Source organism: Anomaloglossus baeobatrachus, chromosome 6 (genome assembly GCF_048569485.1).
Source record: "Anomaloglossus baeobatrachus isolate aAnoBae1 chromosome 6, aAnoBae1.hap1, whole genome shotgun sequence".
Taxonomy (NCBI): domain Eukaryota; kingdom Metazoa; phylum Chordata; class Amphibia; order Anura; family Aromobatidae; genus Anomaloglossus; species Anomaloglossus baeobatrachus.
Genome location: NC_134358.1, coordinates 205,222,912 through 205,247,859, shown reverse-complemented (window position 1 = coordinate 205,247,859; position 24,948 = coordinate 205,222,912). Strand labels below are relative to the sequence as shown.

At 41.7% G+C, this 24,948-nt stretch overlaps 1 protein-coding gene across 3 annotated transcripts in view; it reads right to left on the bottom strand.

Moving 5' to 3' along the window:
• ZNF236 (zinc finger protein 236) overlaps positions 1-24,948 on the bottom strand; it is a 255,426-nt gene that overhangs the window by 14,920 nt on the left and 215,558 nt on the right. For 2 of the 3 annotated variants that reach the window (XM_075314636.1, XM_075314638.1), the window contains exons 29-31: positions 13,468-13,596; positions 12,757-12,951; positions 9,301-9,430 (exon numbers count right to left, since the gene is read on the bottom strand). In XM_075314636.1, the coding sequence (XP_075170751.1) occupies positions 9,301-9,430; positions 12,757-12,951; positions 13,468-13,596 (454 nt within the window). The remainder of the gene's footprint in view (positions 1-9,300; positions 9,431-12,756; positions 12,952-13,467; positions 13,597-24,948) is intronic. The other variant, XM_075314639.1, reaches the window with a different exon arrangement.

The following is a 24,948-nucleotide window of genomic DNA, read 5'->3' as shown; positions in this document are numbered from 1 at the left end:
AAAACAACAAATACAAACCAGAAGGAGGTTATGGCTGGTGCCATACGAGCACTACTGTGAGTACATTGCATGACACCCGACTCCCGCTCTGCTGGAGTGTAAGCAGAGTGCCATGCCACTGAGATGTGATCCTGTGATCACAGCATAGCCGCGGAGGATAGGGCGGGCGCTGTGGAGGAGAGGGAGGGACTAATCTTCCTATCTTCATTGTCAGCTGATGCGTATATCGCCCTGCCCTCAGGTGTAATTTGAGTGCAGTGTGAAGTTTCTCTCGCACCCATAGACTTGTATGGGTGCATGAGAAAACAAATCGGATTCCATCCACAGCAAGCTGCGACTGTTTTCTCGGTCCGATTAGGGCTGAGAAAAAGAAAATAAATAAATAAAAAAATCGCTCATGGAGCGGCCCCACAGAATGGCGATTTTTTTATTGCATTCCACTTGCTCTGTTTTACTCGCCTTGAGTCCATAGCCTAACTCTGCTTCTTCTTGCCACTGGTGAGGAAGAAAAGGGTCCTTTGCTGACCTCTTCACTTGAATGAATGAATATTGTTGAATATCCAGCCAAAAGTAGGATGTTTTAACTTTTTGACCAACATTCGCACCCACCTCCTCCCCCCAGCAATTCTAACAATCAAAATAAAAACAAACAAAGTTGAAAAAAACAAAGAAGGGATGATACAAAAGGCGGACGGTATGTTAATTAGCTTCTACAGCTACTCCGCCATTGTCTTAAAGTACTTTTCTCTTTTGCCTTTTCGATTTCGAGCCCATTTATTTATTGCCTGTATATTTAGATGTAAAACAGACATAAAAACTGAAGCAATTATGGCAGAATACGTTGCATCTTACAAAATGCACCATGGATAAACTCTCCTTCTGAGAACGCTGCAAACATTGTTTTTTTTCTACTTAATGACATTTATTAAGAAGATGAAAGCTTGGGGGAATTGTTAGGACATGAAGCTTGCACATTTATCCAGACAATGAAATGATACTCGGGGCTTTTTAGAGGTTCTTTAGAAACAGCAGAATGCAACCACATAACAAAATCATTTTGGAACATTCTTTAATGTAGAGAGAAAGCAAATTTCTCCTATAATTGCTCTGAAAATGAGCAGCCTGGCTACTCCAGCATCACGTGTCAGCCACTATACTGATGGTGCGCACGTCCGAACACACTAGATTTTACAAAAAGTACTCGTACCTGGAGTTTACAAATAACCAGAGCACATGCAGTACAAGTGGATAAATGAGGGCTACATGTACCGCTCTAATTAAAGCAGGCAGAGATATTTAATGACTGCACTCTGAGAACTGAGGATTTTATTAGTGAATTATGTTGCCATAGGGGCTGATCCCAGAAGAGGATTGCGCTGACATGCTTCTGCCCACACATTAAAAGCCTTGTAAATCAGAAAACATTTTTAAGTAAAAGTCTTTTTTCCTTCGAGCTATGAAATGCATTTAATTTTGTCCATATACGATATAGTGAATAAAAGTATTAGGATAATTCTTCTAATCTGTCTCATGCCAAAAAGCCAGTCATGTTCTTCCACACCAAATTTCCCCAACCATGACTTTACGGACCTTCACAGTCATGTTGAAACAGAAAGGGTCTTTCCCAAATGTTTTCCACAATCTGACCATTTCTATTGTGTTTGGTGATGTACGACTTAAGGCCCCTTTACACACTGAGACTTTCTAGCGATCCCACCAGCGATCTCGACCTGGCCGGGATCGCTGGAAAGTCTCTAACAGTCAGCTGGTGAGTTGTCAAACAGACAGATCTGGCCAACGACGCAGTAGCGATACGGACCTGCAGAACGACCTCGCTGGAAAGGGAACGCTAGCATGCCTATGGGCTGGGTCGCTAACGATGTTGTTGTAACGGTGTCAAACACACCGATACATGCTGCGCAGCGGGAAACAAAGGACCAAAGAATGGTCCTGAACGACTTGTAGTGATCAGCGACCTCACAGCAGGGGCCAGGACGCTGATGCGTGTCACACACTGCAATGTCGCTGGGGAGGTCGCTACTACGTCACAAAACCGGTGAAGCGGTGACGTTACAGCGATATCGCTAGCGATGTTGCAGTGTGTAAAAGGGGCCTTTACATGCAGCTCCTTAGTCATGTAATAAAGCTCCTGGGACACAGGTTTTGTTAATGTTAATGCCAGATGTTTGTAAAGCTGGGTTCACACATAGCGACAGTGACAACGACGTCGCTGTTACGTCACCATTTTCTGTGATGCAACAGCGACCTAGTAAGTCGCTGTTATGATCGCTGCTTAGCTGTCAAACACAGCAGACGCAGCAGCGATCATAATGACACGCATCGATGTGGAAGCCATGCTGCACTTGGTAACTAAGGTAAATATCGGGTAACCATTACCCGATATTTACCTTGGTTACCAGCACACACGCTTAGCGCTGGCTCCCTGCTCTCCTAGCCAGGGCACACAACAGGTTAATTACCCGATCTGTACTCCGGCTCCGGCTACGTGTGCAGGGAGCCAGCGCTAAGCGGTGTGCTCTCACGCTGCCAGTGCCGGCTCCCTGCTCTCGTAGCTGGAGTACACATCGGGTAATTAACCCGATGTGTACCCTGGCTAGGAGTGCAGGGAGAAGGGAGCTGGCACTGGCAGCATGAGAGCGGCGGTGCTAGTAACTAATGTAAATATCGGGTAACCAAGGGAAGGGCTTCCCTTGGTTACCCGATGTTTACCGTGGTTACAGCTTACCGCAAGCTGCCAGACGCCGGCTCCTGCTCCCTGCTCGCTTCAGTTCGTCGCTCTCTTGCTGTTACACACAGCGATGTGTGCTTCACAGCGGGAGAGCAACATCCAAAAAATGAAGCAGGACATTCAGCAACGACCGGCGACCTCACAGCAGGGGCCAGGTCATTGCTGGATGTCACACACAGCGACAGCGAGGGGGCATCGCTACTACGGCACATAAAATGGTGACGTAGCAGCGACGTCATTGTTGCTGTGTGTGACACCACCTTAACTCTGTAGGTAGTGAGTCAACAGAGTGTTGGTATATTGTGTTTTCAATTACCAGCTGTTCACACCTGTTAGATGTGTGGGTCAGTCTTTTTGATAATCTTTGTAGTGCATTTTTTTCTGACTAAGCACTCCACCCTATAACCAGGCTGTGTCTATCCTCCTCTATAGCTGAATCCTTCCTGCCCAGACATGTAGGTTTTTAAACCAGATAGAGGCATTTAAGTTAGGGTCCCGGTATGTTGAGATCATCTTGCCGCTGGTTACCGGGCTCACATGCATTGGCGAATATATAAGCTTGGTATCTCTTTTTTCAAATATTCCTATAGCAGGAATGCAATACCAGAGTTCCCTTATTCATTTTTATCATTCTAGAGCAGACCTGGGCAAGGGGCGGCCCGCGGGCCACATCCGGCCTGCCTGCTCTCTGTGACCGGCCCGCCCGTCTTCAGCCGGTGCAGTGGAGCCGGGTTGCAGCGTGCCGAGCAGGAAGAGATCCTGTGCAGGTCCGCACAGTCAGTGCAGCCAGCGGAACGCAGGAGTCTCTCCTCTGTTCACTGCCGGCACTAATTGTCAGTGACACACGCGCACGCTCTGACGTTGTCAGTACTGCGCTGCGTGTGTCATTTCAAAAGTTCCCGCCGGGCAGGAGAAGAAGCAGCACAGCAGACGGAATAATTCATCTTGCAGGACCTGCGATGATGTCACGCCCATGTGACAGTGTGGGAGGAGACACAGGATGCCGGGCAGAAAGCAAAGCTACTGAATCATGAAGGAGATGTGGACACATGATGACTGGTAATGAGAAAAGAGGGGACATGAGGGGGAGGGGGGCTGCAGGGTGAGTGCATATGAGGGAAGATGGAGCTGCAGGGTGAGTGGCATATGAGGGAAGATGGAGCTGCAGGGTGAGTGGCATATGAGGGAAGATGGAGCTGCAGGGTGAGTGGCATATGAGGGAAGATGGAGTTGCAGGGTGAGTGGCATATGTGGAAAGATGGAGTTGCAGGGTGAGTGGCATATGAGGGAAGATGGAGCTGCAGGGTGAGTGGCATATGAGGGAAGATGGAGCTGCAGGGTGAGTGGCATATGAGGGCTGCAGACTGACAGAAGGATGTGAAGGGGTGCAGAGTGTTTAAGAGGGGTAAGTTGGGGTACAGGCAGGGTGAGATATGTGGGCAGGGTGTGTGACATATGGGGGTGTAGTGTGTGTGATATGGGGGTGCAGGGTGTGTGAAATATGGGGGTGTAGTATATTACAGGTGTGCTATATGGAGGTGTAGTATATTACAGGTGTGCTATATGGAGGTGTATATAGTGGTATAGTATATGGGGGTATAGTGATGTAGTATATTACAGGTGTGGTCTATGGAGGTGTAGTATATTACAGGTGTACTATATGGAGGTGTAGTATATTACAGGTGTACTACATGGAGGTGTAGTATATTACAGGTGTACTATATGGAGGTGTAGTATATTACAGGTGTGCTATATGGGGGGTGTAGTATATTACAGGTGTACTATATGGAGGTGTAGTATATTACAGGTGTACTATATGGAGGTGTAGTATATTACAGGTGTGCTATATGGGGGTGTACTATATTACAGGTGTGCTATATGGAGGTGTATATTACAGGTGTGCTATATGGAGGTGTAGTATATTACAGGTGTGCTATATGGAGGTGTATATTACAGGTGTGCTATATGGAGGTGTAGTATATTACATTTGTGCTATATGGAGGTGTAGCATATTACAGGTGTGCTATATAGGGGTGTAGTGATGTAGTATATTAAAGGTGTAGTATATTACATGTGTGCTATATAGGGGTGTAGTGATGTAGTATATTACAGGTGTGCTATATGGAGGTGTAGTATATTACAGGTGTGCTATATGGAGGTGTAGTATATTACAGGTGTACTATATGGAGGTGTACTATATTACAGTTGTAGTATATGGGGTGTAGTGATGTAGTATATTACAGGTGTAGTATATAGGGGTGTAATGATGTAGTATATCGGAGGTGTATTATATAGTGGTGTAGTATAATACAGGTGTATATGGGGGTGTAGTATATTACAGGTGTATATGGGGGTGTAGTATATTACAGGTATATGGAGGGAGTGTAGTATAATACAGGTGTAGTATATAGGGGTGTAGTGGTGTAGTTTATTACAGGTGTAGTATATGGAGGGGGTGTAGTGATGTAGTATATTGGGTAGAACTGAGGTAATTATATTAGTCCGGCCCTCTAAACCAATCCCAATTTCTCATGCGGCCCCATGGGAAAATTTATTGCCCACCCCTGTTCTAGAGTGCTGCTGTATGTATCTGGAGTAACAGAGTGTTGGTGACTTATGCACTATTCTCCGCCTGTTCTGTAACTTTACTTGGTCTTCTTTCAGTGGTTCCTAAATGCTTCCATTTTTCAATAATACCACTCACAGTTGATGGTAGAGAATTTTGGAAAGAAGAAATTGCATGACCTGTTTTGCTACAACAGTGACATCCTATTAGAAGACCACACTCTATATTACTGAGCACTTTAGAACTACTCATTTTTTTCACAAATGTTATACACCTGTTGCAATGGGAAAGAGTTAAAGGCAATCGGTCAGCAGGTTTTTGCTATTTGCTATGAGAGCAGCATACTATAGAGCACGAGACCCTGATTCCAGGGATTTGTCATTTACTATACTAGGCTGTGTTGTAGTTTCATTGAAATCATCATTTTCCCAGCAGTAGATTATCATTATGGGACTACAGCTCATGTGCAGTTCAGTCTAGCTAATATGTGTAACTCCGCCCCCACAGCTATACTATGAAAACTATCCCAAGTGGTCCAGTAAGTGATACATCATGGAATCAGGCTTTGAAGCGCTATGTCAGCTACCTGCTCACTAAATATCAATATTTAAAAGGAATCGGTTTGCAGGTTTTTGCCATCTAATCTGAGGTTGAGGTAGGGGCTGAATCACTGATTTCAACGATGTAGAATCATAGAATATCAGAGTTGGAATGGACCTCCTGGGTCATGTAGTCCAACCCCCTACTCAAAGCAGGATTCACTAAATCATCCCAGACAGATGTCCGTCCAACCTCTTTTTAAAGACTTCCATTGAAGGAGAACTCACCACCTTTCGTGGCAGCCTGTTCCACTTGTTGATCACCCTCACTGTCAAAAAGTTTTTTCTATTATCTAATCTGTGTCTCCTCCCCATCAGTTTCATCCCATTGCTTCTAGTCTTTCCTTGTGAAAATGAGAATAAAACTAATCCTTCTACAGTGTTACAGCCTTTAAGAAATTTGTAGACAGCTATTAAGTCTCCTCTCAGTCTTCTCTTTTGCAAGCTAAACAATCCTAAATCCTGTAACCGTTCTTCATATGACATGGTTTGCAGACCAGTCACCATTCTGGTCACTCTTCTCTGAACTTGCTCCATTTTCTTGATGCCTTTTTTAAAATGTGGTGCCCAGAACTGGACACAATATTCCAGATGAGGTCTGACCAAAGAGGAGTAAAGGGGGATAATGACTTCATGTGATCTAGACTGTATGCTTCTGTTAATACATCCTAGAATGGTGTTTGTTTTTTTTTTGTTTGTCGATGTGTCACTGATTAGGCTGTGTGCTGCACCCAGTAAACTAAATGATACATTGCTGGAATCAGGGTCTCTTCCCCTACATTATGATACACTTGGATGTGGTAGCAAAATCCTGGTCATAGATTCCCTTTAAAACGTGTCTCAATGTAGCTATCTATATAGTATAAGGGACTAATACATTTTGTAGGATTGTGCACAAAAAACCCCAAAACAATCCCACGCCTAAACTCATCCACCATTCTCCACATCTCAGCTTATTTCAGAGTTTTCAAATTTTGAAGTATGGAAGAAATACACGTTACACAGGAAAAAAAAAAGGCCAAAATTGGGAAAACATGCAAACTACATGCAGATGTTGCCCTGATCAAATAGGAACCCGGGGCTCAGTGATACAAGAGAACAGTTATAACTACTGAGTCACTACACTGTAACAAGAAGTTCTTTCAACTAGTTTTTTGGTGATTTTTTTTCTTTTTTTTCTGCACTGATAACTAGGACATTTTCTTATTAAATATAATTAACCTTTTTCTCAGTCTTTCAGAGGAACAAATGATTAAAGGTTTTAAAAGGATAAAAAGTACTTTTCTTGATATGACGGCAGCCACACACAGATAATCTAGCTATCTCATCAGGCTATTTATCTTGAGAGCTTTAGTTTTACTGCTATCAGACAAAATTCTCACACATTGCTTAATAGAGGCTATTTAAGGTCATCTCAAAATATATTTCTCATCTTTCCCTGAAATGATGATATGGTGGGTTTACATCAGAGGCGATACTACAGTGAGTAAAAGTATCCTGAATTACGCAGCATTATAAGAACTAGATCTCCAGGGTCATCATAAAAAAAACCCCAAAACCTTAATACATACCTATAACAATTGGTTCTTACATGAATGAAATAATAGACATCCTTAATAATAAAATATTATATATAATGTATACTATATGTTCATATGTATGTGAACATCTAACCATCACACCTTAGTGGACATCCGTACCCAAAACCATGGAGCCAGCTCACCTTTAGGCTGTGTGCGCACTTTACGTTTTTTTAATGCGTTTCAGTAGCTTTTTGAACTGCAGCGTTTTAATGCCAAAAAGCTTGCGTTTTGATTTCTAAGCAAAGTCTATGGGAATTTAGCAAAATTCGTCCGCACAATGCTTTTTTAAATGCAGCGTTTTGAGTGACAACATTTTGACAAAATCTCTGCGTTTATAAAAGCAGCATGTCAATTATTTTTTGTGTTTTGGCAGCGTTTAGCTAACATTGAAGTCAATGACCGTTGTGAAAACGCATCCATAATCAAAATCCTAGCATTTTACATGCCTTTTTGATGCTAAACGCATGCTTTTTTGCCAAAATTAAAGCATGTGTTTTTGGCATTATAGTGAGGTCAAGAGGTTTCCTTTTGCCCTCACATCCGCTCAAAAAAAAGAGTCAAACAATAAGTTAAATTTATTTTTTACATAAATATTAAATCTCAATCTTTTTAGGAAAATTATCATTATAGTGTATGATTTAAAGCATGAAATTCTATTTTATTTATTTTTTTTCCCAATTTTTTCCTGGTGTTTGAATGTTCAAACGTTATTTAGTAGTGTCTTTGTATTGAAAACGCATCCCATTTTAAGCACTGAAAATGCATGTAAAACGCGGTCAAAACGCGGCAAAAACGCATGCATATTTCCTGCGTTTATGTGGTCAAAATTAAATTTGACAATGAAAAATTCTGCCAGAGGATCCGTTCATTTCTGCAAGGTACAGAACGCAACGTGCGCACATCCAGTCTGCTTCACTCTATGTGACTGCTTTCTTGTGATACCTCACAGCGTGTACAGTGCATTCCATCAGGATTCTCTGGTGCCAGGAGCGGGCAATCATGCGATTGCAAGTATGTGATTTGCATACTTCTGGCCACATATCGACTAGACGTATCTGGCCTCACACACTTCACTTGTAGTAAGGTCACGCAAGTCTAGTCAGCACGTGACTGCATATATGTAAATGCTCTAAAGACCGGTGAATCCTGACATGCTGTGACGATTCACAAGTCTGCAGTCAGGAAAAATGATTGCAGACTTTAACTCTAAGCCTGGACAACCGGGGTCCAACACTCTGCACCACTGCCGATCAGCTGTACTCTGTCCTTGCGGCGGCAGGCAGAAATTCTCAGTTCAGTCTTCCGATAGCAGCCTTGACTAGGTACTGCACATCAGCCTCCTATTGATTTGAATTGGAGGCGGATGTGCAGTACCTGGCTGCAGCCACTATCGGTTGATGGGGCAGCTCCAGAACTGAGCACTTCTGTTTGACAGCTGCTGCCGGAGGCACCAAGATAAGCTGATCGGCGGGCTTGCGGGGTGTCGGACCCCGTACGATCAGAAATTGATGACCTACAGTAAGGGATAGACCATCAATGAAAAAGTAGTGGACAACCTCTTTAAGTAAAGTAATTGTGAGGGCTTCCCAAGTTCCTACATAACAGAGCATTCAAAATAACAGTATAAAGAGTTATATTACCCTTCAACTAAATACCCGACATCAATTATTTTAGAGGTGTGTCCACATACTTTTGCCCATATAGCATGCGGCCTTCTACTGCCTCTGGTACTTTGCAATTATGTGGTTTAACTTTGCAATCAACATATTTGTTGTCTATGCTCTGCTCTGTACTAGGTCGTACCTGTATGAATGCGACTGTGTCTTTCAAGCTGACTTGGTTTAGCAAAAGCCTTATCACAAGTATCACATTTAAATAATTTTGGCATCTGAGAACTACGTGACGGTCCAGGCTGATGTGTCTGCATGTGCTCCTGTTGAGTAAGATAAAGATGTATTATAGAGGAGCACAAAGGATATGGCCATGATTAATTATTAATACTGTCATAAACTTTATTGCTTTTTGGAGAGATTGAGTGAATACACACATTATACATACCAGGAGCTCCTACAGCACCGAAAGGAAGAATAACCTAAAAAAGATATCCACTTAAAGTGCAACGGTCACTATATAAAAACTTTTATACAAGCACATTGCAATAAATTAGAATATCATCAAAAAGTTAATTTATTTCAGTAATTTAATACAAATATGGAATCATTAAACACAGAGTGAACTATTTCACCTGTTTATTTCTGTTAATGTTGATGATTATGGCTTACAGCCAATGAAAACAAGTCATTATCTCAGAAAATTAGAATATTATATAAGAGTAACTGAAAAAATGATTTTCAACTCAGAAATGTTGGCGCCTACTGAAAAGTCTGTACAGTAAACGCACTCAAACTTGGTTGGGGCTCCTTCTGCATGAATTACTGCATCAATGCGGCGTGGCATGGAGGCAATCAGCCTATAGCACTGCTGAGGTGTTATAGAAGCCCAGGTTGCTTTGATAGCAGCCTTCAGCTCATCTGCATTGTTGGGTCTGGTGTCTCTCATCTTCCTCTTGATAATACCCCATAGATTCTCTATAGGGTTTAGGTCAGGTGAGTTTGCTGGCCAATCAAGCACAGTGATACTGTGGTTAGTAAACCAGGTATTGGTAGTTTTGGCAGTGTGGACAGGAGCTAAGTCCTGCTAGAAAATTAAATTTCCATCTCCAAAAAGCTTGTCGGCAGAGGGAAGCATGAAGTGCCCTAAAATTTTCTGGTAGACGGCTGTGTTGACTTTGGTCTTGATAAAACACAGTGGACCTACACCAGCAGATGGCATGGATCCCCAAACCATCACTGATTGTGGAAACTTCACACTAGACCTCAAGCACCTTGGGTTGTGGCCTCTCCACTCTTCCTCCAGACTCTGGGACCTTGATTTCCCCAAAAAAAGTCCCTCATCTGAAAACAACACCTTGGACCACTGAGCAACAGTCCAGTTCTTTTTCTCCTCAACCCAGGTAAGACACTTCTGGCGTTGTCTATTGGTCTTGAATGGCTTGACACAAAGAATACGACAGGTGTAGCGCCTGTCCTGGATACGTCTGTGTGTGGTGGCTCTTGAAGCACTGACTCCAGCAGCAGTACACTAATTGTGAATCTCAACCAAATTTTTGAATGGCCTTTTCTTAACAATCCTATCAAGGCCGAGGTTATCCCAGTTGCTTGTGCACCTTTTTCTATCACACTTTTTCTTTCCACTCAACTTTTCGTTAATATTCTTGGATACAGCACTTTGTGAACAGCCAGCTTCTTTAGCAATGACCTTTTGTGGCTTACCCTCCTTGTGGAGTGTGTCAATGACTGCCTTCTGGACATCTGTCAATTCAGCAATTGATTGTGTAGCCTACAGAAGCAGACTTAAGGCCGCTTTACACGCTGCGACATCGCTCAAGCGATCTTGTTGGGGTCACGGAATTTGTGACGCACATCCGGTCGCTTTAGCGATGCCGTTGCGTGTGACACCTATGAGCGATTTTGCATCGTCCATTCTCGAATATCGTTGCTGCTGCAGTAACGATGTAGTTCGTCGTTTCTGCTTCAGCACACATCGCTCCGTGTGACACCGCAGGAACGAGGAACCTCACCTTACCTGCCTCCCGCCCGCAATGCGGAAGGAAGGAGGTGGGCGGGATGTTTGTCCCGCTCATCTCCGCCCCTCCCTCCGCTTCTATTGGGCGGCGGTTCAGTGACGCTGCTGTGACGTGGCTGTGACGTGGCTTTGACGCTGAACGAACTGCCCCCTTAGAAAGGAGGCGGTTCGCCGGTCACAGCGATGTCGCAGGGCAGGTAAGTAGTGTGACGGGTCCGCGCAATGTTGTGCGCCACGGGCAGCGATTTACCAGTGTCGCACAACCGATGGGGCGGGTACCCACGCTAGCGATATCGGTCACGATATCGCAGCGTGTAAAGCGGCCTTAAGGGACCATTTTAAATGCTTAGGAAGCCTTTGCTGGTGTTTTGTGGTAATTATTCTAATTTTCTGAGATAATGACTTTTGGGTTTTCATTGGCTGTAAGCCATATTCATCAACCTTAACAGAAATAAACACTTGAAATAGATCACTCTGTGTGTAATGACTCTATATAATACAGTATATGGGTTTCCCTTTTTGTATTGAATTACTGAAATAACAACTTTTTGATGATATTCTAATTTATTGAGATGCACTTGGATATGATGGATGCTTCTTATTGCTGATCAGTTGAGGTCAAAATACCTTTCTGAAGTCCGCAGCTCCTGCATGAGCTACGTGCACAGAGCTCTCTAAGAGCTCATTAGTAAGTCTATGGCTTTGTTCACAGCTCTGTAAGGCTATGTTCACACAGTGCATCTTTTGTAACCACAAAATGCACAATTTTTGGCTAAAAAAAAAAAACGCACAAAAAAACCACACCTGCGGCAAAAACGCATAAAAAAAGCATGCAATTTTGCCCAATGCAGTTTTAAGCCAAATCTAATGACTGGAAGGGCTCAAAAATACTGGAAAAACGCAAAAAGAATTAACATGATGCATCTTCAAAAACACAGCCAAGATGCAGCCAAAATAAAAGATGCCCAGTGTGATCAGCAAAATAGAAATCTCCTAGACTTTACTGGGGGAAGGAAACGCATGCATTTTGGTGCATCTTCGTGACCTCAAAAACACACAAAAACGCAATAAAAGATGCCATAGTAAATCTATGAATGTGTACAGATTCATAGATTTACACACCTTTGTATGCACAGCTCATGCAGAAGCCGTGGACTTCAAAGCAGTATTTTGAGTGACTCAGGACCGAGATCCCCTCTGATCATTAGAAATGTGCAGCGCCTGTCATATATAAAACCTTTTATGCGGTGACAGTTACACTTTAATACATGTATCACCTATCTAGTGGATAGGCAATAAGTGAACGGTCACTGGGGATCTTACTTTTCAGACCACCCTACCACTTTTGCAAACAGGTGTTCCAAAGTCCACTATGTTAATGGATTTGTGGTGTACTTGCTTAACTGCTCTATTCACTTCTATAGGACTGAGAGAACGACTACTTCTCTTAGCATAATACAACTGTGGTGGGCATGCATGTTGAATTCACATAGGGGACTTTGGGACTCACATTCGCAGGAATGGAGGGTCCCAGTGGTGGAACCCCCAGTTATTTTACTTTATCATATCTAACTCAAATTTTGCTTCATTTGATTTCCAAAAATGGAGACTCACTTTTAAGTGGGATGCCCTCTTGAAGGCTTTATTGCATAGGTGGCATACGTGAATCCGTTCTTTCCCGTGAGCGTCTTTGTTGTGTTCTGCCAATATGGCAGCAGAGGGAAAGTAATGGTTGCATTCAAAACACTGATGAATCATATCTTGCTTTTCTGCATCACTGTTCTTTTCTATGTGAGCGTCATCTGTAACCTATGAAATAAAGGTTTTCAGTGACTAAGCTCTAGATATGAAAAGAAGCTCTGGTATTATATAGAAAAAAAACAAAATCTTTATAAAAAAAAATAAAAAAAAGTAGGGTACTATCTAGGGTGCAAGAGTTTATGATAATTAAGTCAGCTCAGACTAATTAAAATTAGTTTAATTGGCTGGAGAAAAACTGGCCATTTTCAATGTTTATACGTCATTGCTGTTTAATGAACTATCAAAACAAGAACATATATATGCAGAAATGCACATGAATGATATAGATGAGAAAGTGCGCGCGATCGGCTTAAAGGGAGGTTGTCAGCACAAAATGGTGGAGCAAACCAAGACTTCCTGTACATGTAAGATGACATCTTGTATACTAGGGAGCAGGGGACACAGACTTAGTTTTTGAATCCATAAAATTATGCCTAGAGAAGTATTATGCGGCCACTATTTTTCATTAAATATAATTTATGTCTCATTTTTCATACAATTACTTCTGGATTCTATAAGTAATACCTGGTAATTGAGGTCACTGGTATTGCTGGAGGGCTGTGCTGCATGGCTGACCAATATCACTTGTTGGGCGCTACCTCCACTCTGTCCGGATAAGCTGTTATCAGACAGAATACCAGGGAATGGTTGACTCTGGAGGGAAATAAGCAAATGAAAGGTGGATCAAAATACAAACGATGGAAAATCTGAAATATAAAGACGGTTATAGGTGACATACCACTGGAATTCCAAGCTATTAATAAATACCATTATCAGTATATTTGCATAATTTCTTTTTTACTGGTGAGCAATGCAACACTTTTTATTAAAGGGTCTGTCTGGCCTCGGGGTACAAGTTTGCAGTCAACAAAGTGCATGCGCTGTGAAGATTCGTGGGTGTCGGGGTTATGTGACTGAGTGTATGCCTTTTGCAGACACATTGCGACTAGACATATCCAATCTTGCTTAATTCACTTATATTGAGCTAGACCGCGCATGTCTAGTCGGCAAGTGACTGTATGTATGCAAATCACATACTTGCGGTATTGTGCCCGCTGCTCTCGGCACATCCTCAAAGAACGGAGAGCGCACACTGAAAGGATTCACAAGTTTCCTGTAACAGAGTTATTACAGACCTTTACCTTGAGGCCGGACAACCCTTTAAGTCGTCACTGAAAATATGCAATACAATTATCAAGATGCAACAAAGCAAGACACAATATTATTGTGGACAAAATGTTTCAGGTTCTTGTAAGTGATAATAAACTGTAGTATGTGGTAGAAAATAATATTCTAAGCTATTGATTAGTTTCTCTGAACAGAGAAATGTGTAAAAATGTGGAAAATCCATCACACTGGTCTTGATGAGGGGCTGTGCTGGACTCAGACACTCTTGATTCATGAAGAGGTGAACACCCCAGCTCAAACAGAGCTGGTGGAGTTAGGGCGTTCACCTTTTCATAAATCAGGAAATCATGAAAATGGTGAGAGAACGTCAAAAATTGCATGATTTTAGAGTAGCCACCAGTTGCATGAAAATTTTGCAACTTTTCAAAAAGTTTTTTGCCAGAACACTGGCCCGATTCATCAAGGCATTTACATCAATATAGTTATTAAATATAAAGATGGGTTAATAGTGTTGTTCCTATTTTTGCAGTAGTATCGTAACAGTAGTATAGTGCATATAGATGTTCATAAGTTACAGGCTGACTTGGAAAAACAGTGTTTGGCCATCCAGATGGTAGTGAGATTCAATGTGGATAAAATTAACGTTATGCATCTGTGCACTAATCCTAAGTGGGCATCATATGTTCTAGGGGGAAGTAAATCTAGGAGAGTCACTTGTAGAGGAGGATATGGGTCTACACTAGATCAGACTAAGGGGCCATATAGACATTCACAGAAGTGTTTAATCGGGGGTTTTCGCAGATTGAATATGTACCCATTACAGTCTATGGGGCTGTTTACATGTCTGTACAAAAAAATCACTGAGACGTGTCCATTTATCGGAGTCAAAGATCAAATGTACCAATACAAGTCCATGGGTGTATGAAAATCACAGACAGCGCACGGATGGCGTCTGAGTGCACTCCATGTGCTGTCCCTGAATAAACTGCAATGTATAGGAAAAACTGTTGTAATTTATTTATGTTTTCATATGTGAAAATCACTGATTAAGCACGGATGGTAAAAACCAACACACTGACCAAAACTGGATCCAGAACTCTGATGACACTTGTACCATTTTTCTCCGTACATGAAAAGTCACGGACGTCTGAATGAGGCTCTAATAACAGCATGCAGTGTCAATCAGTGGCTCCTAAGGCAACAGGAAACTTGTCATGTACCACCGTGCGGAGCTGCCGCCTCACCACCGTGCGGAGTTGCCACCTGACCTACACCCCACCTACTGTCTCCTCCCCAAAATCCTATAGAATAGGATGCGCTTCCCTCTGTACTAGTCTGTCTACTGTATCTTGTATATGTATTCTGTATGTAACCCCCTTCTCATGTCAGCACCATGGATTCAATGGTCTTCTATAAATAATAATAATAACAACTACTATGAATTGACAGGACAGGGAAAATACTACCACTTTACAAAGCATTAAAGTAGAATATACAAATCAGTTTTGCGAACTAGTTCTTAGGATGCCCTAGAGTTAGAAATGGTACAAATACATTGCCACAAAACGGAGGCTCAGAGTAATAAAGGAAAGATTAAAGAAATGTACAGTAACTACTTATATGTCTCTTTTCAAGTCTAAGAGGGGGGGGGGCATAGTTCACTTGTACAATTACATAAAAAGACAATACAAAAAGTATGGTCAAAAGTCATTTTATGTAAAACTCCACCTGGTGAAAGAAAGGTTCAATCTCTAGAGGAGAAGAGGCTTTTTCACCATAACGGATCGCTCACACTAGAGTATAAAAATGTATCCAGAAAAGGTGGATGAATGTCATTCAGTATGTAATGACAGTGTTATGAAGTGTGCTATTATTTCCTCGACTAGCACCCGTATGACAGGAGTATGAAATAAATAGTCATCCGTATGAGGCGTTTTTTTTTCTAAGCAGCTATTATTCAACAATCATGTACAGGATCATTAACAGGGTTTGATGCTACAGAATGGTAATGTATTGTTAAAAAAAAAAATCAGATGCCACTAGGATGGTCAATGCGACCTCCATTTTTTCTCTCGCACCTATAGACTTACATTGGCGAATCTTGTCCGATTTATTCATCCACACGCATTATGCTGCAGATCTGCAATGCCTCATTGAATAACATTGGTCAGAGTGCATTTTTCTCGCAGTGCAGTCGTCGTATTAATGCACTAGTTTGCCCGAGGCCTAAGAACTATTATTTTGTGGAATAATCTACCTCAAGAGCTGGTCACGGTGGGAACAGTTAATGGTTTGAAAAAAGGCTTGGATGGTTTTTTATTTCAGAAGAAAATATTTATGTACATGGGTAAAGTTCTTTTCTAAACATCTGATCCAGTAGATCGACAACTGGGATCAGGAGGGAAAGATTAGATCTTCTGGGGCAGACTGGATGATGCATTGTGGTTGTACATGTTCCCTTTCCCTTTGTCCTTCCCCATCCCTCAGTTGAACTTGATGGACATTTGTCTTTATTAAACAGTATTCATGATATTATATACATTCCTGCCATTTTTAATGTATAAAATAAAGTTGGGTAACAAGAAGGCACATACATAGTGTTATGATCCTTGATAGTTGTGTTTTGGGTGCATTATTCTTCACACGGTTGGTGATGCCATTATGCAGCATTGTAGATGATTTTACTATAATGGCAGTGTTGGTTATTGTCGCATGTTGTTCTATCTATGGCCAGCATTGTATAGAGCAGGATGGGTTGAGTAGATTGACATATAGCTTTATAAGAAAAGATTGATTAGATCTTGTATTTCATTCATTTAAATCCCCGCTCTTTCAATGCTTCATCCAGTGGTTAGTCCTACGCAATGATTAACGTCTATCTCTGGAAGCACAGTGATATAGGCAATGTTGCCACCAAATCAGATACCATTTTTAATGTAGCCAAACCGTAAAACAACAATGTACCCACAAGAGGCGACACAGATAGAAGTGGCCCCCAGTGCAAGAACAGTATACGGGCCTTTGCTATCTAACAGCTCATCATAATGTGTCTATGACAGAAGCTGCTTGCCTGTTGGTGGCCCCCTTACCTCTTGGGTCCCTGTGCGGCACAACAACGATATCTCCCCCCACGATACCCACTGTTGGGACTTTGAACATAAATCAAGGCAACATTATCAACACTGCTAATGTAATTCGACTATAATATGCTTTCTGTAACTGGTGGAGTCACTTTTCTTTGATTAGGGATACTTGGCGTAGCACTGTTTTAAGTGAAATGTGACCATGGCAGTTTCATGGCATTATTTTCTCTAGAATTAAAGTCTGTACCTTGTCTAGCTTTCATATTTAAGGAACATATTCACTTTCAAAACTTTAAAATAGTTTTTCCATTCAGGAAAAGCTCCATATATTGCAGTATTTGGAGGAGTTTTACATTTCCTGAAGTTGTTTGGAAGAGTTTTTGAAGTGTTTTGGAAACGTTTTTTTCTGAAACAGTTTGCAGTCTTTTGATTAGAGCAGATTCCATTAACAGCAGCATCAAATAAGTCACATACACTTTTTTTCCCACCAAGCGCTGAAGAGGAAAAAAATGCACTCAAAAGAGTGAATAGATAAGTAATTTCACAAAAGATATGAAGAATAGATATAAAGAATCTTCAAACTATTTTTTATATTCTATTTTTATAATCTATAAATATATATATATATATAAAAAAAGCTTTAGTGTTGGTTTAAGGATAAATACACACATGTTTTGAGGAGGATCTGGTTCAAAAATACCTCTAATTTTACTAATATATATATATATTTTTTTTTTTTTTTGCCCCTGTTTTATTGGCTCCTCAGCATTTCTAATTTTTGTCGGCATTGCTCAGATCCCACTGTGCCATCTTGTACCCATAACTTCTGACTGGCCAGAAGACAGAAATTACATAACAGAGGCCAGAACAAGGCTCTTCTATAGATGCATTGAGTTCTGAACTCCGACTCACGCCACAAAACAGTGAAGCTGCCAGCAGGTAACAAACTAACAGAGACCAATTGGAGCGAAGCTGTAAACAGAGTAATATGCCGGGGTGCGAGTATAAGATCAGGGGTAAGGGAGTTACATTTAAAGCACCACTTCAGCGCTGAAATGCGAAGAGCACATATAGCTTAAACGGCGCCGACATCGGAGAAGAGTATAATCTATTATTTTTCATGGCGGAGTATTGTGATTGATAAGGGATCATCAGAGTAGTGGACAACTCCTTTAACCCTCAACTGGTGAGGTGGAGTTTGCAACACCCCAGGTAATTTTTTTCAACTGGCATTCATTGGAAAATGCTGGTATGAATCATCAATGTATTACATTTTTCGATACTTGTGGGTGTCAAAAATTTGGTATACTCATGTGTAATCAATCGCAAATAAGAAAACGATTAAAACAAACGTGATCTTTGCATTTTGTCTAAAAATTAGAGATTTCTAAACACTGGGGTATAGGAAGCTCCACATCACCAGTTGCGTGACAAAAATCCCACCTCACCAGTTGAGGATTAAATATGCAAATAGCCTCCTCAGAGAAGAAGAGACCTTGAACTCTAGCGCCACCTATTGCAAGTATTTAAAATGGCCTTGCTACATGACTTAGGATAAGAAGCCAAACTAGAAACTTCATATGAGTAAATCTCAAATTTTTATAATAAGTACAGTTTGGAATTTTTAGTGCTGAATTGCACATTTAGTGCTGGCTTTTTGTTTTTCTTCAATGACTTAGGATAAGAAGCCAAACTAGAAACTTCATATGTGTACAGTACAGAGCAAAAGTTTGGACACACCTCATTCAAACAGTTTTCTTTTTTTCATGACTCTGAAAATTGTAGATTCTCATTGAAGGCATCAAAACTATGCGGAATGAAATACTTAACAAAAAAGTGTGAAACAACTTAAAATATGTCCGACCGTATTTTTCGGACTATAAGACACACCCTGGTTTTAGAGAAGGAAAATAGGGAAATAAAATTTTAAGCAAAAAATGTGGTCATGACACACTTATGGGGGCAAGGATCTGCTGCTGACACTGTTATGGGGGTAATGTCCCCAAATTCTCTACTAAGGTACCCCATTCTGGTAATGATCCTCCTTCCTTGAATATGATCCCCATCCTTGTATATATGTCCCTCATCCTGGTATAGCCCCCATCCTGCTATATACTGCCAACCTGGTATGTGCTATATACCCCATGCTGGCATATGGCCGCATCCTGCTATATACCCCATCCTGCTACACATGAAGGAAGGTGCGCTGTAGAGCGCACAGCAAAAAAAATTGCCGTGCGCTCTACAGCAGTAATTTTTCACCTCTGTCTGTATTTGTACTATGCAGCTATTGAAAAGATTTTTAATCTACATTTGAAATAAAGAAAAAGATTTTATATTCATCACAAGCATGGCTCGCTGGATTTATCCTTCCTTCATATCAATTGCTGGCAAGAGCTCCTGCCATTTATCCTTTGCTGAGCATCTATATGGAATAGCAGCCTATTCATTGAATCAACTTGGTAAGCTGGCATTTTTTCTTTTTTTCTTCATCCTGCTATATACCCCATCCTGGTGTATGGGCGCATCCTGCTATATACCCCATCCTGCTATATGCCCTCATCCTGCTCATAATATACCCCATCCTGGTGTATGGCAGCATCCTGTGGCACACAAAAAGATAAAAGTTCATACTCTCCTTTCCTCACTCCCTGCAGCATCGCTCCTCCTGTCGTCTGTGCCAGCAGCAGCGCCGCTGACCTGTGTGGAGCCGGCCACGGTCCCTGCAGAATTGCTCGTCCTGCTGTCTGTGCCGGCCGCTGCTGCGTCTGGACAGACAGGAGGATGAGCGATGCTGCAGGGATCATGGCCGGTGAGAATACTGATTCACTGCACCCCGCACTAATGATGATGCTCGGGGAGCAGTGAATACAGCAGCACATGATCACTTCAGGGTGTAGTTGGCAGGGGTGATCATGCAGGCCGGCTGTTTACTATCCGCGAACCCCCCGCCCATCACCCTGCCCACCTGTTAGTGCCAGTTTCAGCGCTGAGAGATGATGGGCGGGATGGTGGGCGTGCATATTAAATGAGCGGGCCCACATGGTCACGACAGGCTCTGCTACAGCCTGCTCGTGCCCCCGATGACCCGCGTCACCGCAGCATCCTCATTACCCGCAGCCCTACATTCAGACTATAAAACACACCCCCCACTTTCCCCCAACATTTGGGGGGAAAAAAGTGCGTCTTATAGTCCGAAAAATACGGTATATTCTAGGTTCTGCAAAATAGCTACCTTTTGCTTTGATTACTGCTTTGCACACTCTTGGCATTCTCTTGATGTGCTTCAAGATGTAGTCACCGGAAATGGTTTTCACTTCACAGGGGTGTTTTGTCAGGTTTAATAAGTAGGATTTCTTGCCTTATAAATGAGGTTGGGACCATCAGTTGTGTTGTGCAGAAGTCTGGTGGATACACAGCTGATAGTCCTACTGAATAGGCTGTTAGAATTTGTATTATGGCAAGAAAAAAAGCAGCTAAGTAAAGAAAAACGAATGGCCATCATTACTTTAAGAAATGAAGGTCAGTCAGTCCAAAAAATTGGGAAAACTTTGAAAGTGTCCCCAAGTGCAGTGGCAAAAATAATAAAACGCTACAAAGAAACTGGCTCACATGAGGACCGCCCCAGGAAAGGAAGACCAAGAGTCACCTCTGCTGCAGAGGATAAGTTTATCTGAGTCACCAGCCTCAGAAATTGCAGGTTAACAGCAGCTCAGATTAGAGACCAAGTCAATGCCACACAGAGTTCTAGCAGCAGACACATCTCTAGAACAATACTTTGTGCAGCAGGCCTTCATGGTAAAATAGCTGCTAGGAAACCACTGCTAAGGACAGGCAACAAGCAGAAGAGACTTGTTTGGGCTAAAGAACACAAGGAATGGACATTAGACCAGTGGAAATCTGTGCTTTGGTCTGATGAGTCCAAATTTGAGATCTTTGGATCCAACCACCGTGTCTTTGTGTGACGCAGAAAATGTGAACGGATGGACTCTACATGCCTGGTTCCCACCGTCAAGCATGGAGGAGGAGGTGTGATGGTGTGGGGGTGCTTTGCTGGTGACACTGTTGGGGATTTATTCAAAATTGAAGGCATACTGAACCAGCATGGCTACCACAACATCTTGCAGCGGCATGCTATTCCATCCTGTTTGCGTTTAGTTGGACCATCATTTATTTTTTTAACAAGACATGGACCCCAAACACACCTACAGGCTGTAAAAGGGCTATTTGACTAAGAAGGAGAGTCACCAGACCTGAACCCAATCAAGATGGTTTGGGGTGAGCTGGACCGCAGAGTGAACGCAAAATGACCAACAAGTGCTAAGCATCTCTGGGAACTCCTGCAAGACTGTTGGAAGACCATTTCCGGTGACTACCTCTTGAAGCTCATCAAAAGAATGCCAAGAGTTTGGAATAGGTGGCGCTGCACTAGAGTTTGTCTCCATTCCTGGAGAGATAATTTGAAGAGTTTGGAAATCAGTAATCAAAGCAAAAGGTGGCTACTTTGAAAAAACTAGAATATAAGACATATTTTAAGTTGTTTCAACGTTTTTGTTAAGTATTTCATTCCACATGTGTTAATTCATAGTTTTGATGCCTTCAATGTGAATCTACAATTTTCAGAGTCCTGAAAATAAAGAAAACTCTTTGAATGAGGTGTGTCCAAACTTTTGGTCTGTACTGTACATAAAATACACATTTGCACGTTTTATTTATGCAGCGATGTTTTGATAAAGATAAATAAGTATACTTAAAATGACCCCTATCCTGATAGACTTTGGCCTATAATAAATGTAAGTTATCAGTATTAACAAGCCACTTAACATTTAAGAGAGAAATATGTCATCATTTCAATAGTAATTAACCAAACTTGATAATAATTTAGCAGAGATACAGAAGTCAAATCCAAAATCTATCAGATGTAAGACACATGTTGTAATAACCCTAGAGTTCACATATGGTGATATTTTCTGGGCTTTCACTATGGACTTTGATCTCTCAAAGCAGATTTTAGCTTTTAGTAAACTCAAAGCAGAAAGTGTGATTTGGTTAAAACACATGTTGTTTCACACATATTCCAACCTTGTTTTCTAAAAATATGACTGTAAACTCAACCAGTTAGCAGAGAAAAAAAGAAGTGATGGTAAAAGTACGGATCCGCGCGGGATACCAAGTATCTGTTCAACGACCCAGCGCTCGGAGACCTCAGAGAACTCCGGGTAGCTATCCGGATCCAGCCATCCCTATACTAAGTTTAAAAAGGAAAAAAAGAAAACAGGAAGAAAGCAGGCGCATTATACTCACCAGTCTCCTGCGAGGCTGTAACACTACTTCTGGGGCCACTCATTAACCTCATGCATATGCACTGCTTTCCCCACCCACCAGCAATCTCCTTGTCTGTAATTGGATGCAGTTAGACAGCACCACCACCTTGTGTGACTGCTTGGAATCGCATAAGGGTCACAAACAGGACAGTTTCTGGTAAAGCCCCCAAAATCTAAATCTTATACAATCCCTTAAGTATATAATAGAAAATTAATATCTGAGCTTGAAAGTAGGTAACGAGAACCTTGGCTCATGTGTTGCAATGTAGAGCTCTGAATATTATAACTGAAAAGAGATCTTAAATGTTAAACACTAACTTATAATAAATCTAAATATATTATAATCATTACATAAGGAGTTTCATGAAGACATTGTAAAATATGGCTTTTAAGTAATTTACTTAACAAGCATCTTAGGTATTGCAACCTCGAGATTTTTACAATTCAATCAGTTGACATTTATGTAGATTTGAGCCCTGAGTGGTTCAGAGCGGCAGAAAGCGATTACAGTTGTGGGTGTTATGTTCTGTTCTACCCAAACAACAAATAGAATATGCATGTAAAGCAGCCCCAGGAAGCACATTAGGACAAGTATTAGTACCCAGAAGCAGGTAAATGTAATTAGGGTTATTCCGTTTGCTTCAATAATGCATCGGCAATTATCCGAGGGAACAGTTTAACTCACCGAGACAGATCGTGGCGGCAGCAAAAAGACTTTTATGAAGGCTATATCGTTTGCATCTTAAAAGTAAAACAAAACCTCTTAAATGCAAATGCAATGTAGTTAAAAGGGTGCAGACATAGACCTTTTTATTTTGTAGGTCTTGGGATATGGGTCTCATATCAATATTGACTTGGAGCTACAGTAGTCAGTCTGGTTACTACAGAAGAAAGTCAATCAGCACAAAGAAAAACAAATGAACACAGGCGAGTGCTGCTGTGACTGCAATGGAAAAGCAGAGAAACACAAAAGCTGAAGGACTGGAAGCAATGTCAACAAAGAATAAGGGGATTTCAAATTGTATTGCTTCTATAGTTTTACATAAACATGACATTTTTAGATGGTCTTATACAATTTGAGAAAAATGTTGTGTGTGCCAAGAACCTCACATTTATATACATAATAATACAGCAGTAAGACTGAGAAGTGGACATAACTGCAGTGGTGTACTACTATCGACAGAACACACGGCAGCTATGGGGCTTGTAGATTGGGAAAAGCATGGTGCTGGATGGCACAACCCCCCTGAGTTTTAATTTCAACTGTATTTGCATTTCCCTGGTGGAAACTGAGCTGTTGGGACTTGTGATGAGCCAACACTTAGATGCTCAGGTGCTTGTTACTCGTAACGAGCAGTGGGATGCTGAGGCACGCTTCACTCATGTACTGGGAAGTCAATGGAGAATTCCAGCATTTTCCCAGATCTTTCAGAAAAAATGCTTGAGTTCCCCACTGACTTTCATTATACTCGGTGAACGAGTCGAGCCCATCCAAGCATCTGACTGCTCGTTGCGGGTACCGAACACCTGAGATTGGTAGTGATCGCTCATCACTAGGGAGGACATCATATGGTGTGTGGGGATTTGGAAACAAAATACTGTGGGAGATATTATATTGGAAGGTTGGTCTGTGGGGTCCATAATATTGTCTGTCAGGTGGCAAAGGTGGCCATCATACTGTGTGTAGGGTTCTGTGGGGCCATAATACTGTGTGTCTGGTAACTATGAGGGCCAACATACTGAGAGGGGATTGACTTGAAGCATCATACTGTGTTGGGGTCATGTGTGAGTACATAATACTCCATGGGGTCAAGAAAGGGGCATCATAGTAAAGGAGAACACTAAGGGATTAATTACTGGCTACGTGCCACAATACATACCCATCTTCCTGTCTATATGGCATGCACTTCTGTGAATGTGCCCATGCATCTTGATAGACCATACTATGACACATTTTTGGTGGAGTAGTGGGAGGAGCATAGAGGGTACGTGGGGAGACCCCGTATATGACTTTAGCCCCAAAATATCTGTGCACAGACATGAATAACTGTATCCAGCCTACAAAATGCCAGACTAACTGGAACCAGCTGAGGCTATATTGATAAGGAGCTTTACCACTCCATTATTCTGATCCATCAGAGGAGCAGACAAATGGAAATCAAACATGCAAAATGAACTCCAAGTTTCTGTAGGGGATCTTTCAAAAAGATCTGTTTATAAATTGAAAATATGGCTTCAATTATTTTGTGTTTGGGAAGTGATTTTATTCCTTATATAACTTTAACTGGATCCTGTAGAAAACTGATCCCAAATGCTCTGCTTTTCACAGATTTGACACATGGATCCAATTTGAAAATAGATGTGTGTATGGATCAATGAAACTCTATTGGTCAATGCTGCCCGGACAGTAAACAAGCAATTAAAGAAATGTGTGAACAGAGGCTAAGAGGTCTTAAAATTTGTCATTTTTA